General features: G+C 36.1%; 1 protein-coding gene across 1 annotated transcript in view; it reads left to right on the top strand.

Moving 5' to 3' along the window:
• The first annotated feature begins 229 nt into the window (after positions 1-229).
• Positions 230-16,783, top strand: part of NAF1 (nuclear assembly factor 1 ribonucleoprotein) — a 42,578-nt gene continuing 26,024 nt past the window's right edge. Inside the window, exons 1-2 of the mRNA XM_063108389.1 lie at positions 230-767; positions 4,247-4,418. Of these exons, the coding sequence (XP_062964459.1) occupies positions 406-767; positions 4,247-4,418 (534 nt within the window). The 5' untranslated portion in view covers positions 230-405. The remainder of the gene's footprint in view (positions 768-4,246; positions 4,419-16,783) is intronic.

Here is a 16,783-nt window from a genome sequence, read left to right as displayed (position 1 = left end):
ATAGTCCCTGCTTCATATCGGCGCTTAGCCTAGAACTGGCTCAGACATAGGAACAGGAAAGTCCGGACCCCCGGTGTGAAACGTGGTTCAAATAAGGCGGGGAAAAGGGGGGATTTAAGGCCCCCCAAAGCCGACCTTCCAAAGGTCCTGCGGATCGGTCCTACTCCTGGTGCGCGCCGTCGCGCCGTCGCGTCACGTGACGTCACACGCTCTCCGGAAGCGCCGCGAAGTAAACGGCGGGGGCGTGGCTCCAGGCCCTTCCTCGTGTAGTTACCTGAGAAACGCGCAAAGTTGAGATCGGTAGCTGTTGCATCTCCTGCCGAGGTGGTTTTTTTCTTCTGCAAGAGCCGCGAGTGTGTCCGCGGGCCCAGAGGGTGAGGCAGACTCGGTCTCTGGCGGGGCGCGATGGAGGTAGTAGAGGCCGCCGCCGCTCAGCTGGAAACTCTGAAATTCAGTGGCACCGGCTCTGGGGTTGGCGAAGGTTCGGCGGTGTCTTGTCCGGGTTCAGCTGCTGCGCCAGAGCCCTTGCCGCCACAGTCGTACGAGGAGTCCCCGGACCCTGGGCAGGCCGTGGAGGCTAAGCTTGCCGGGGAGCAGCCGCCGCAGCCCGCTCTGAGCGCCGCCGCGGGCGGGAGCGCGGCTGCGGAGCCTCAGACAGAACCGCCGCCCTGCGGGGACTGCGTCACTGACCCGGGCGCTGGAGACACGGCGCGAACTTCAGACTCCTTGGAGACCTCGGACTCGGATTCGGACTCGGACTCGGACAGGTCGGGTGCCCAAGGGCCCTGGAGCTGCGGGAGAGGGCTTGGATGGCGGGCGGGGGGAGCCGGGGCCTAGGAGCCGAGAGGTACCCGCGTGGGCCCCAGAAGGCACAGAGGTGGCTGCTGCTCGGGGCGCACGTGTTGACACAGAGCTTGGACCGCCCCTTCCTCGCAGTCATTCACTTCACATCGCGTTGTGAATCTGAGTTTAGTGATCAGTGCTCACGTCATTCTTAAGTTGGTAGCCTGAAAGATTCTGTGTATAGCTCGTATCATTTTTACTTTGTTATTTTTTAATTATTTTTTCTTTGACAGTTGGTCGATACAGAGATCCGGACCCGTGACCTTGGTGTTATAAGGCTGCGCTCTAATCATATCATTTTTAGTTAGAATATGGAAAACCTGAGGATGTTAGGTTATTGCCATAACTACTGGGTTTGGCATGTATCTTTTTAGTGGTAGTTGAATTTTGTGTCAGATCTGATTTTTTTTTTTTTTTTTAATATTGTGTTTAACGTGTGGTTTTGTGTTTTGAGCCGGATGAATTGAGGATTAGGAAAAGGATTACTTTATGCGTTTCAAAGTTGGCTATTTACCATTACATTAATTTTGTTGGATCCTTGTAGGGAGTATGTGTTCATGAAAATAGCTAAACGTTGTTATTCAGTATTGTTCTATGCTCTGCACATGTTTTTATAAGAGTCGTTTTTCATCTTTGTGTCTTTTAAATATGAAACCTCTGTGGCAGGAGATGACTCTGTCCAGCATGTGGGATATTTGATTACGGTATGTGGGATATTGAACAGGTGAACAAGATAGACATGTGGTGGGGAGATGAGAAGTTCTCTCTTGTCAGGGAAGTCATCAACTAAGAGTGGGAGTGAAGAAGGGTGAAGGATTTGAGTAGAGGGAAAAGGTTTGAAATAGACTTAGGCGGAGGAAGTAAGGGAAGTAAATACTTTTGGATTTCTCCATAGTCTTAGATTACAGTTACCTTGTCTGTGATGGATTTCAGAGTCCATGTTACTAGGTATATGAAATAAGTAATAGATGATTTGGAGACAAATTTTGAAGGCAGACATTGGGATGTAGTGTCATAGTAGAGACGACAACTTAGTGTCTGGCCTCTTCTTCTGACCCTTTGTGGATGATGGCAGAGGGTACCAAATATTTGAAAAAATGAAAAGGACTACAACTTTTTTCTGTGTATGAGCTGGGCAATGATTTGACACATGTACATCGTCTTTGGTCTCTCGCTTCTGGTAATCCAGCTGGTAAGACGTGGTATGCTAGGAATTATGACGTAGTACCAGACAGACTCTAGTAGGCAGTTTGAAAGAAATGCTGTGGTAGCTAGGGAAGGAAGTAAATTCTATTGGTGGTTGGGGAGTGGTTTCAGAGGAGGTAATATTCAAGTTGAGCTCATGAAAAGGAATAGAATTTGTCTGGGTTGAGAACATTTCAGGCAAAGGAATAGCACAATGGCATGTGACAGTGAACATAAAAGGGGATTTGGAAAGTTGTATAAGCTTGTATGCTAGATGTAGGCTCTGTGTGAGAAGGAGTAGGAAAGGGACTTGTGAAGGTTACCCGGGACCTGATTGAAAAGGGCTCTGAGATACCATGCTGAGGAGCACAGCTTTTCTCTTGTACACAGTATAGATTTATGGAGAAACTTTTTAAGCTCTTCTGTATGTTTGAATATTTTCTTAATAAGTGGAAAGAATAGTACAAACCCATATAGCCACCACCTTGATTTAATAGTTATTAATGTTTTGGAACTATTAGTTTTATATATATGTATATATGTGCATGTTGAACCATTTTAAAGTCATTTACAGATATCATGATGCTTTATTTTTAAATATTTCAGCATGCATTCTCAAAGTGAACATTCTTACATAGACATAATACTATTATCATGCATAACAAAATTAATAATTATCTCACATCTAAAGTCCAGTCGTAAGCAGTTTTCGTAAAGCATGAAAGATTATGATTAGGATGGAAGGTAATGCATGAGAAGATGAAGGTAACAGCAGTGGGATGAAGAGGTTGTGGGGAGAGGTTAGTATTGTCATCAGTTGTTCAATTATTGCAGAAAACGAGGTGAAAAATGAGACTCTGAAAGAGGGTCACAGTAGTAGTGGAAATAAGATCAAGAAGTAGGGCAGTACTGATATTTACCAATCTGAAGATAGGACTTCATCATTGACGTGTGAATGCAGTAGCTCAAAATGATTCCAGGGTTTCAACCTGTAGAGACTGGATTGAAGACCAAGCAATTAACTAAAATATAAACTCAGGGAGAGAAGCAAGTTCAGTAAGTAGAGTGCACTTTTTTATGTGTTTTAACTTGGGAGTGTGAGGTATGTATGTGGCATTCATACAGTGGTGGGTAGTATGCTCCTGGAGATTAGGAATTGTGTTAGTCCATTTTATGTCGCTTATTCCAGAACACCTAAAACTGGATAATGTATGAAGAAAAGAGTTTTATTTCTTACAGTTTGGGAGGCCAGGAAGTCATTGTGCAGGGGGTGCACCTGGACCTTCTTCTGTGTAGCAGCATAGTATATGTCAAGGAATGGCATGAGCAGGACATAGCTAACCTCATTTGCCCTCCTTATAAAGCCATCAGAGCCATTCCCATTACTCCATGAATGGACCGGTCCATTTAGGAGGGCACAGTGCTCACAATCTAATCACCTCTTAAAGGCCCCACCTTTCAAATACCATAATTGGATTTCCCACCCTCTTAACACTGTTACAGTGGAGATCAAGTTTCCAGTACCTGAACTTTTGAGGGACACATTGACCCATAGCAGTGGTGCAGTTTAGAGATATCAAGGTTGAAGATTTAGGAGTTAATCTACTTGGATGATGATTGGAATCATTGGAGTGGATGAGTTTATCCACAGAAGGAGTACAGAAAGAGGAGAGAAAGTGACTGAAGATGGAACCCTTAAAGATAGAAAACGAGCTGGAGGGGGGAGCCAGGAAACAAAATTTAAACTGAGATGAAGGTTACTGGTTACAAGAGTTTCTGTGGAACTCAAGGACCAAAGTAGTTTTCAGAGAGTAGGGTGGTCAACATGGTTGGGAACTGATGAGTTCCCAAGTTATCTGAAAACTGAGAAAAACCTTTTATTAACGATTAAGTGATCTGGTCATTGGTGACTAAAAGAGGTGCCTTTCTCAGAGCTCTCTTTTGTCAGTGGTCTGTCACACACTTAATTGTACTCTGATTTGTGTCTTGTGAGACTACTGTAATAAGAGCGTCTGTGTTATAGCAGGGATTTTGAAAATGTTGTCGGTGGGTTAAAGACTACTTTCCCAATACCATAGTCAGCTTTGAAATGCTGGCTTTTGAATTAGAGCAGCAATAGTAAACATGTAGTAAAGTAGATATTTCCTAGTTGAATAATCTTATTTTAATACCATTATAGTAATACTTGGCTAAGTTATCAACTTTTTCTTTCTTACAGTGAAACAGATTCAGATAGTTCAAGCTCCTCCTCTTCCTCATCATCATCCTCATCTTCCTCTGCCTCTTGTATATCGCTTCCTCCAGTGCTGTCAGATGGAGAAGATGATTTACAAATTGAGAAGGAAAATAAGAATTTTCCTCCTAAAACGAAAGATGAGTTACTTCTTAACGTAAGTACTTAGATTTGTTAGGTTTAATTTGCACGTTTTAAAATACATTATGGTACTGATATTGATCTCATTTGGTCTATATTTGCTCCATAAGTTTGAAGTCTGTTCTCAACTTATTGGGCATACTCATACTTATGCCTTGATTTTCTTAAGTAAAAGAGAGGAGTGATCTGGAAAATTTCTAAGGTTGCTTCTAACCCTGTCATTTGATAATTGTTATTGTTGGGGCATCAACTTTAGCTTCGCACTTTGCATTTTTTATCTTCCCTAGAAGGTCTTGCTTTTTTTATTTGTTTGTTTATTTGTTTTGTTTTATTTGGCCCACAAGTAAGAAAATTTTGCTCAATAGCAATTGAAAGTTTTTAAAATTGATTACATTTAGAGAAGTAGAAAGTGAAATTAAATGGGTTGAGTTTCTTAGGATTCCAAGTCATCTGAAATTTTTGGAGTGTTTTCATTGTTACAGTTAAAGTAAACTTGTTTATTGTAGATTGGTATTTATGGACACTTGATAGGTTTGGTTTGCAAAGTTAATTCTTGTGAGGTTTTTTCCTCTTAAACTGTAAACTATCCCTAGGAGGTCTAGTTGAAACCTATGACCCAAGGGTAAAAAATCTCTCAGAATTTCAGAATATAAGTTGTATTGCCACATGTGTTTTTCTCCATCTCCTCTTCCCGTGTACTTTTAATTGTTATTAATGCATTTTAAAAATTTAATCACTAATCATAATTATTATATATTTAAATCAATGAGATAGTTTAATGCAAGATTTGAAAATTTTGAAAACCTAGAGGCAATCAGGAGGTGTCTTTTTCATGACAGTTTGGATTCTACCAATATTATTTATTTATTTATTTTTTCCTACTCTACTTATTTTAACAAATTTCCTGTCTCACTTATGCTTTATGCATTGAAAACCTTTGGAATTGTATGCAACTTCATCAGTAGTTCATGTTTTCATTCTACAGATGTGTTAATATCTCTTAATAGTCTTTTTACACAAAGGCTCCCAACTTAGAACTATTTTCTGAAAGTGTTGGTGAACTTTCTTTTACTGTATCTTGATCACCTTTCTACATAAGTTCCCCCTTAGATTATAAAAACCAACATATAAAAGACTGCAATACTTTTGTAAATGTATGTGTCTTATGTACCTTACTAGATCTGGAATTCTTACCTTGGGAATTCCTTTAAATGTAATGCAAAATCTTACCATATTTGTTTTGGTATTTTTTTTTTTTTTTTTTTTGATAGATTACTCATATGAGTATTTTTATGAGAAAATTAAAAAAAAAAAAAATATGGCCACAAAGAGGCAAGGAACCATGTTCTTTGAGGATGATTTTATTTATGGTCTATGTAGCTCCCATAGTGCCCAATAGAGTACTTTACAGATAATGGGTTCTCAGTCAAAACTAATACATGATTATAGAATGAGTGTGTGAATAGCCATCTTATATTCTTTCATTCTTTTAAGAAATTATTGTAACACATCTGCCATATACCAAGTGTTGTAAACAAAACCAATCCAGTTTTTGCTCTTACAGTGTCTAGTGGAGGGAGACAGACCAGTAAATAAAGCAAATACAAATAAATGTAATTGCTGAAAGTGCTATTGAATTATGTGACTGTATGTTTGACTTGTATCAGAAAATTTCATTTTTATTGGAAAAGAACATTGTTAGCTTTTAAAACTTGGAACAGTGTGCTGGTCTGTTCCCTTTTGTGTCATTTCCAAGAGATCTTTGGGAAAAATGGAAGAGGTAATTGTAGTCTTTATTTTTTAATTTTGGATTCTTGATTAGCTGTTGACTTTATTTTATATTTACAAGATTAGGAAGGACACTTATTAGAAGTTTTCAGTCCTTTAGACCACTCTGTTGCTAAAGTATAGGAATGATGAGTTTCCTGTCTGCCCTAAATCTCTGATTTAATGGCTCTGAAAGTATATACTATATTAGGACTCCTTCAGGGTTTCAGCTCTGAAGTGCAAGGGAAGAGAATGGCTTGGTCCTGGATACTGAGGATGGTATGGCTATAAGTACTTGGTATATTTAGGATTCTGCCTCTTTCTTCATTGCTTAGTAGGGCTGGCAGTTTGGCCACTGATACTCTTACACGAAAGTCATGGAGAAAACTTTTTTTGGCTTACCTGGTCCTGGCATACAGCCTTGAACAAATCATTGAAGCTAGTAGAATGGGTATTTGGATTGCTTGGGCATGAGTCACATAGTCACTCCTGTTTGTGTGGGCGAGTATGTAGGAGAGAGTGTGAGAACTCATGTAGGAAAGTGAATGCTTGAAAGAGCACATGGGCTAGTGTGAGAGAGTGAGAGCGCCTATGAGCCAGTTGACAGAAAAGGAGTGTGAATTTGTATGTATTTAGAGAATAGTGGGGGTTGGATGTGTGGTATCAGCTCCCTTATAAACTACATGGGATGGGTTCTCTATCATGGGAAAGGGAAGTTTATATGTTTTCCAGAAGGGGATGCTGCATAGTCAGCAATAATAGTTATACTCTGTAGAGGGAAAGAGGGAAATACTTGGAAGTGGTTATCATGTATCACTTATGTTGGACTGTTGTGGTTGCTAGGAACAAAGACTCAAATTACTTCAAGAGAACAGGAGGGTTTACTGTAAAATTGCTTGGGTTGGAAAACCACTGGCAACTAAGGTAGCTATTAGGGCTAGTCAAGCTGTTTCTTTCAAGTACCACTTGGATATTCTTATAGTTTTCTAAGTGTCATTTTACTTCTTTACTGACTGGCTTCCTCTGTTTTCCTGTAGATTTATCTTTAGTTCTACCTTATACATGGATTTCTGTGTTCCTGGCTCTAAATATGGCATCTTTTTCTTTCAGCTTCCCCATGGACTAGCTAATTAGTATTATATTTTTTTTGCTCACTTTTGGACCAATCCTATTAGTTAGCTTAGATTTGTTATTTTAGGAAAATGATAATCCACTCTTCCTAGGAAGTGTCCTTTCTTTTGCTATAACTGAATCTAGCTGGTGTGGTATGTGCTGTTTTGTTCAGGACTCCTGATACATCACTTGGGATTCTTACGCAGCAGGGGTTGTGCATTTTAGCTAGTGTGGAGCTGCTAGCTCTATATGGTCTATTAATTTAATTGAAGAAAATCAATGAACATAGATGTTGTGTTTGCTAAAAGTTATCCATGAATTAAAATGTGCCAAACAGTTAATACCAATTTTAGAGTTTGTGCTGGACTTTCATGGATCTCTAGAAAAAAGCACATGCCTAGTTAACCTAGTTTTATGTCCCATCTCTTTCTGAAGTGTTTCCTCTTCTAGGCAGTTTTCTATTGTCATTCAGGCATGCTGAGCTTAATTTTTACCTCCTGTTAGTCTCCTCTGTCAAGCAGGAATGTTGTAGCTCTTGTCTATCTCTTTAAGTCTTTTCTACTGTTGGAAACTTAGATCCCCCATGATCTACTAACCATGCAGCTCTTTAGTTATAGGTATATGGGAGCTACAGTGAAGTAACTTTGAGATTGTTCTTTTATAGTTAAACTGTAGGGAGATGCAATTAGTTTTTTTTGAACTGAGTTATAACCAAATCTTGTTATCCTAAGAATATTTGATTGTAATCCAGTTAAAAAAAATGGGAGTTGGGATGGTAGGGGAAGAGAAAAAAGAGGGATTAGTGAGCCAAAGAGGCACTGTAACAGGAGAGTCTTAATTGGTTATCTTCATAAGGTCACAGTTATATAATATGATGTTAAAGTTAATCAAGTGGAATTATTCTTTTCAACCTAAACCCTTCTTTAAAAGCTGAGAAGGTTTATATGTAGCCTACCCCATAACTAAAGCAGCATGCATATTACAGCTTTGGAACTACATTAAACTGCACATTATTTATTCAATGTTTCAATGAATTGGAAAATTAGGTTCTTTTTGAAAAAATTTCTCAGCAGTTTATGCCCTGAACTCTTCATTAAGATACATGAGATGCAATTAAAAGTTTAGAGTTATGAAAACATTTAGGATTGTGATATATCAAAGTCTTAATCGGAAATGAGTTTTATAAATTAGTGTTCGTTTTTTCTTCTGAAAACTTGACTTTACATAACATTTTAAAATTGTGACTATAGTGTATATGATGATAAAAAATGTTTAATATTTTTGTAGAGATAGTAGTTATAAATATTTAATAGTATTTTTATGCATATAATGTAGCATGACCAAGAAAAAAATGTAAGGCTTATAAATCTTGGGAAATTTAGCCTTCATAATTTGAAGACTATGTTATATAAAATTGCACTTTGTAGTTACATTGAGTACACTATATTATTTTTCTGATTCTGGTGGTGCAGATACATATCCTAAAATGTCATAACAGGAGCATATGGAAATATCTGGGCCACCTCAACTGGTTAGAAATTGCAGTGGAGTGTTTCGTACCTATTTGATCTCCCATCACCTATGAAATTGTGCTGAACCTTGGTCTATACTAATTATTAATTGAATATCTTGTTTTCAGTGCCTAACTTGTTTTATGAGTTTTGTCCTAAATGTAGGCCTCTTTCAACATTTTATGTAAACTTTTCATGAGTCTAGGTATGTCTGGAATTACTGCATTCTATCCTAGAACACTAATGGCATTGATTAACATTCTTAAAATGCCTGATATCTAAGCAGTGGCCTATATACTTGAAAGGAGAGAGTTTTTTCACTAATACTGGTGCTCTTCAAAAATAACTAATATTGAGATTTTTAAAAAATATTTTGTATTGTACAAAATTATTTCAATAAAGTTCATATGAAACATGAATGATCCTCTAAACTTCAAATACTGTTTTATTCATTAGAGTATCTGTATATGTCCTGTGTATATACATATATGTGATTATTACTACACAGAAACATTCCATTTTTTAGATTTTTTTCATTCCCCAGTAGATTTTAATAAGTGAGTTCTGCGGATTGCTTTAGGGGATAAAGACAAATGACTGTTAAAGAGGTAAATAGCTAGAGAGTTAGCCTACACATTTAAGCTGAAAGCAAAGTAACTCCAGGGAGTTAATGATTAATGTCAGATAAATGAAGTACCATATAAGAAGTCATAGGATTGAGTAGAAGGGGAGATAACTTGCATTGCAGTGGTCAAGGAAGGCATCATGGCTTGAACTGAAGTTGAAAGTTGAATAGGATATATATGGAAGAGTAAATGAGTGAAGAGCATGTGAATTTTCCCAAGGAAAGGACCGAGTCTGTCCATGACAATTGTACTCCTACTGTCAGTTACATATTAGGGGCTCAGAGAATGTTTGTTCATTCATTCGTCCATCACCCATATGGCTAATATTGTCAATTCTAAAATGAACACTTTTGCACCTTTTAACATTTTTGAAAAATTGAGGCTAATAATCTATAGCTTTTTGCAGTTATCTGGCACTGCATCTGTCTTAGTGATATATAAAATCAGTGTCTTAGAGTTGCTGAAAAATGGATTCCTCAGTTAACATAAAAGATATGCTTAGAGTTGTATTCCTTGCTGGAAGTTTTTTTTCTTATTGAGATGAATTATAATTTTATTTCAGTTTTATATGTATTTGAGTCAATTTTTGAAAGTATTCTTATGAGCTTGGTTTCTGCAACAGTAATTTTAGAGAAAAATAGAATGAGAACATTGTATTCATTAAAGAAAGAACAATAAGACACTTCAAAGAAGTGTTGACTTTCATATATTAGGTGAAAATATTTAATGGTCTAGTCTGAGTTTAGCGTCATACAATAGGATAATGAATGAGGGCATTAATTCTTATTGGTAATAGTAAAAGAAACAGCTGAGTTCCGTTGAAGCTTGTGAAATTATTTTCTGTGGATAGGTTAATGAATTATACTGAATGTTATATGTGGTCATAAGTGACACAGAGTATACAGATCTAACCCATTCTTTTTTTCCAATATGTTTTACCAGCTATAGGGAAAAAATAAAATAAAATTCAATTGTGGCTCTCAGTACTTCAGGGATTGGATCCTACTTTCCAACTATATCTGAAAAGTGAAGGCTCACCTAATAGCATCAGGTAATTGGCTGCCATGTGCATGTCTTTTTGGATAATAGGAGAAAAGTGACTAGAAAATTTTATTCTACATTTTTCACTTTTCTCAGTTCTTCCCAAACCAGCACCAAAAAGGATTAGTTTCCATTTGGAATATTTGATTCCTTACCACCTCCCACCCCTACTTTTTGCTGCCCTTTTTCTGTATTGTGAATAAAAGTCCACATCAAGGTTCTTTAGATAGTTTTGCCTTAGAAGATCATCAAATTACTGATTTTTTTTTCTTTTTTCTTGCCTGATAATAAGACTTCAAAAGAGCTAGAGAAGTCAAGGTCATTGTAAAGTGATAATGCCATCTTCTCAGAGGGCCACTTTTGACACATCAGCTCCTTCCATTTTTTGCACTTCAGGTTTTAGACACCCATTTTTTGACTGGTACGTCTATAATCTAATTTTTAATAGCATGGATTTTTAATGTCATGTGCTACTTATTTGATTATTTTGCTGAACTGAGTAACCTTGTAGGCCATACAGATGTCAGAGAATCAGAATATAATAGTATTCTTACAACACAAACAATAATTGCTCTTTCATGGATATTTTGGAAGTGTGGTTAGGATCTTGGATTTCTTTAATGCTGTCATTATGAGTATCTGTTATCACAGATTCATAGTAAGTATTTTGAGTCTAGTATATAATTTCTGTATTAATATGCTGTCTTTTTAACATTTTTTTAATTAACGATTTGCATTAACTGCTTAGAACTTTTTCTCAGTTTCCTCACAATTTATAGGTTAAAAAAAAAATGATATCAGAAAGAAAGTGACTTTCCTGAGCTCGTATAAATGGGGAGGAGCAGATTCAGTACCAGTAATAGGTACATTCGAGGCTGCTGTTCTTAGAATTTGTGGAGATGTGCATAGCAACATTGGAATCTGGTCATTTGAACTGTGTGATTATTGGGTTCCTGAATAATAATAATGTAGCATATTTTGCCACGGTGAAGAATGAATGTATCATCTAATGTAAGCATTCTTAAATTGTTATTTGCTTGGACTGTGTTATGTCTTACTAAAGCCTTTGACTTGGAACCGTGGAATGTGTAGGAAATAAATGATTGAATTTCTTTAGTATGTTTAATTTTAGTAGTTCATTTGCCAAGTTCTGTGATGTTTCTGGTGATTTTTATTTCCATGCAGCCATTTTTTTTTTTTTCTATTTTTGATTAAGATGATGATATGAAAGAAATATTTTTCTTCCTTTCCTTGACTACTCATTTTTATTACATATAGACGTACTGAATAAATATGTCCAGAAAAACTATTTTTATTCTTTGATTTTGAGACAGTGAACATTTCTAATATTAATTTTATATAAATGGTAACATAGATATTTATCCCTAATTGTAAGTAATGTACATCGAAGATTGGTTTTTAGTTTCATTTTAATTTTTAGAAATAACAACAAGATGAAAATGTAGATTTATCACAAATCATCATTTCCCAAGTGGAGTATTCAGGTTAGCATTAAGACTTCATAGTAATATGATTGATGCTATTAATACCTGGGTATCTGTTTTGTACTATAGGGATCTTTTGATGTGTGATGTAAAGCTGTGCTGTAAATAGATCTGCAGTGATGGGAATGTTCTATATCCATTCTGTCTTAATACTGTAGCCACTGAGAGCACTTGAAATATGGCTAGTGTGACTGAACACTGAATTTTTCAGTTTATTTAATTTTAACCAATTATATATAAAGTTGCATAGCCAAATATAGTTACTGTCTAGTATTGAATAAGTAAATGAAAGGGGTCTTTCCCAGCCACTCATTCTTCTTTCCACAGGGCTGTAGTGTAAACCAGACCCATACTGAAATCTTCCTAACCTATATTAAATAGCCTTCTTGTCTTTTATTTTCAGTATACTTTTTTTTTGCTTATTATATGATGAATAAGGTCTTTCTATCCCAGGCCTCCTTCATAACCTTGACCTTTAATTTTTTCAGGTTATCGGTATGCCTTTTACTTCTGATTCTTTATAGCCTGTATACGGTGTCAAAATGGTAATAGCCCCCAATATGTATTCTGGCCTTTTTTTTTTTTTAGAGTGTCTGTATATTTCTCTTCTTTGTCACACGTGTACACACCCTTTCCTCACACATGGACTAACAAAGTGATTTTTATTTCTTTAAAGGAGTTTATGCAGCTGAGGAGATTTACTCATTATCCTACAAGGGGCAGCTGCTTTGTTATCAGGGAGCCACGTGTTAATCTAATAATTGTAATAATGTTTGCTACTGCAAACCAGAAGCATCTGTGCATCAATCCTAGACAATTAAGCTTCCTTGGAAGCCTGCCATTTTATGTTTAAGAAGCTTGGGTTCAGATCTTTTTTATTCCTTGAGGATTCTGTGTTGGATTACATTTTTATTATCTGATTTCTTCTCTGACTGAAAAAGACTATGACTTTTGACTGATGAGGTAGGTTGATTTGTTTACTAAATATATATTAAATACCTACTATGTGCTAGTGATCTTTCTGGGTACCATTGCAATGAGCAAGCCTAACTAGGTCCTAGTTATTACTGGATTTATCGTCTAGTTAGGGAAATGGATATTAAGCAAACAAAATGTTGGACAATAATGTGTTTAGAAGAAAGAAAAGTAGCAGGATAATTTGATATAGAATAACTAGACTCGGTAGTGAGGCAGTACTTTAGATTTAGTAGATAGGGAAGAGATGATGATATTTGGCATCGAGACATTAAGACATGGCAATCCAAAGAACTTCCCCTTTGAACTTTCTAAAGCTCTGTCTCTGAACCTGCCACAAATCTTCATGGGAAGCACATCTCTTGGGTGAAGTCTTGTTGATGGAGTTTGAGATATTTTCCCCTCTTTATCCTCCTTTCCTAGCATGCTTATCTAAAATGTGCAAATAAATCTGTTTTCCCTTGATTTAGTCCCCAAAATATCTGCCATTCTCAAAGCAGGTATATACTGCTTGACTTAGCTGGACTTTGAAAGGCAAACTCTGTAACAGACTCTCAACCTGGTATTGTACAAGGATGGTTTCACTTATCTCTTTCATGTTTTGTGTGCAGCTTTTAGTTTTTCATATACCTTCTGTGTTCTGTGGAATTTTTGAGATGGAGATTTCATGCACTTCACTTTTATAGGTAGGCCTTTTACTGTCAACAAACAACTTAATGAATGCATTCTTTGGTCTTTTAAAGAAATGCTCAGGAAACTGTGTATACATTCCTGTGTTACATGGTACCAGGATCACTGAACTGGAATTGGAAGCATGGTAGTCATTGTACATAGCAGTGTCTGTGTCTACTTCTATCCCTAAGTTTGGTTCTACATGAAATCAAAGATCCTCCACATTTGTAGGCAAAACTTTTCATTCTTCTAATATATACATAGGTTGGAAACTAGGTAGACACAGGGATTAAAGGGACCTGCCAGTCTCTGTTTTTAACCACAAGGGTGAGTCCCTGCCTTACTACAAATATTCTGGCTTTGTATATCTTCCCTTGTCATCTTCGCACTGGATGTCTCATGGTACTCCTTAGAGCAGAGCATCAGGACTTCATCAGACTGAGCTGCTCAACTTACAGAAAATTATGTTATAATGATCTCAAGATGATGAAAAGACAGTCATTTCTGATTTTAAAAACTTTATAAAATAGGAATATGCGGATACTTTCTTAATGTTATTAAAAAGAAATTCCAATCAAAATGCATCATGTTCAACAGTAGAATCAGACATCATGCCACTATCATCACAATTGCTTGACACTTGAGATTCTGAAAATACAAACCAATATAATTTGAAAAGTGAAAACATGATGTACTGATATTGAAAAGGAGGCTGACTTATTTTTTGAAAATATGGTTATGTGGTGGATATGCAAGAAAATTACTAGAAATAAATTTCAGCATGATGCTTTCTTTCGTTCAAATAATATCCTATAAAGAATCCATTTACCTTAGCAATAAAAGATATTACATATCTAGGCATTTATACTAGCAAGTAAGGTATAAAATAGTTTGGGCCAAGCCCAAGCACTTAATGTAGTACCTATTCAAAGACAAATAATTAAATGTGACCTCAATACAAACAACACTAATATGATAGAATGGTTCTAAAGTTTTACCTAGTAAATTAAGCATGGGAGAAAAGCTAGAAAAATTCTAAGGTTAAAAATATTGATAGAGTGGGTTGGGGAATTAGCTCTTCTTCCCAAATATTAAAATGTGTCTTGAAAGCCTCAGTTAAAATAGTTAAGTACTGACACTGAAATAGGTCAGTGAAACTGAATGGAGATTTCAGTTAAAAACCCAAATACATAAGTACGTTTGGTATGTGTTGTTTGTTTTTCAATTCAGTGGGGGAAAAGTTGGATTACTGACTAGTAATTTGGATAAATATAACTCCAATCTCTGCCTTTTACACAAGAATAAAATTGTGAATGGACCAAATATGCAAATATGTAAAATGCAACTAGAAAAATGAAGAAAACATCATTGAATTTTAAAAATTATCTAGGTATAGGAAAGGCCTTTCTAAATGTGATGCAAGTTTCAAAAACCAAAAAAAAAAAAAAAAAAGAGGTTGATGTATTTGGCTATAAAAATTAAAATGCTAAAGGTTCATTAAACAAATGCCAAAAAGCATGTGGGGAGGTAAGTGTGTGGGTATTTACTACATATTTGATAAAGGGCAAATGTTCTTAAATATCCACAGTTCTCTCATAAATTAATAGAAGATTCAACCATCCAAAAGAAAAGTGTGTAAAGTATACAAACAATTCATAAACCCGTACAAGTGGCCAGGAAACATACAAGTGAGTTCAGTCTTCCTTATTAATGAAGAACTTCAAATTAAAGTAAGACACTATTTTATACCAGTCAGCCTGGCAAAGATTTAAAGTTTACTTCTCAGTAATGGCAAGGGTGTAGGAAAATCTGTCATATATTGTTTGTGTAAGTATGAATTGATGTAACATGTTTGAAAAGAAATTTAGATATATCTGTCAAAATTTAAAATATTTATAACTTTTAATCTAGCAGGTTCACTTGAAGGAATTTATCACAGGAGTTACACAAAGACATATGTAAAGAATGTTGTATCATTGTGCATAACAGCAAAAATTTTAAAAGGGCAGGACAAATGTTGTATCAGGTGAGTGGTGTGTTAAATCGTAATACACCTATACAGTGGAATACCATAAGTATTTAAATAAAATAAGATAGATATTTATGTTTTGGTGTAGAAAGATGTGCAGGATATGATAGGTAAAAAGAGTAGCTTGCATTACAATATGGATGTTTCATTTAAGTAAAAAATATTTTAAGATTGGAAATGTAAAGTTTATATCTGCATAGTACATGTATTTGAAAGATAACACTGACAACAATAGCTATCTTTGGGTCTTCGAATTGGGTGGTTGAAAGGAAAAGAGTAGGGGAATTTTTGCTTTTTACTTTGTATCTTTTTGTACTACTTGAGTTTTTCCTTTTTTAAAAAACAGGAACATGTATTACTTTTATATGTTAAAAACAAACAGCAACAAAAAAACCCCAAAACAGTATTCTAGTTTAGATTTGTGTCAAAGCATAGAGATTGTATTACATGGGCCTTTATCCTTCATAATAAAAAATACAAAACCAGGAGCCTTTCATTGTGGTTAAATAGCACTTATGAGAATAATGCTAATTTTGTGCATATGGTCTGCCCTCCCACCCAGTTCAGAGGTTTTCACGAAAGATATAATAGCACTTCCTCTTTTGGAGACTTCCTTACCCATTCTTCTGCCTGCACACTCCTGACTTGAACAGGTGGGCTTTATTGCAATCCAAAAGTAATGAAAAAAATTGCTATAGATCTTACCATAATTTGGTTAGGCATTAAAACAGGTTTCATCACTGTACTTCTGCATTAGCAAATGTCATTTGCCACTTGTAATAGATGCTACTTCCAGAACCAGAATCAGTGTGAGACTCATCTCACAGTTGCCCCGTAAAATATCATTAAGCCCTCTTCTCTGCAGTCCCACAGCATTGTAGTTCTCCAGTCTCTCTACAAGGAATGGAAGTTTCTGTAACTAAGAACTTCTTAAGAAAGGCTGTTCCATGTCATTTATTCTTTAATAGTTTGTTCTAATAACTGAACTCCTTTCTCTATTCTGATATACACACTGACCACTTTCAAACCCTGGTCTTGTCAGAAAAGGGCTTTCCATATTTAACATGGAAGGCAGTTAAAATGGCAAGTAGTTGTCCTCTTCCTCAAAGTGCTCAAAAGAATTCTGACAGATAAAATCATTT

This window comes from Cynocephalus volans, chromosome 9 (genome assembly GCF_027409185.1).
Source record: "Cynocephalus volans isolate mCynVol1 chromosome 9, mCynVol1.pri, whole genome shotgun sequence".
NCBI lineage: Eukaryota > Metazoa > Chordata > Mammalia > Dermoptera > Cynocephalidae > Cynocephalus > Cynocephalus volans.
This window is presented reverse-complemented; position numbering and strand designations above follow the sequence as displayed.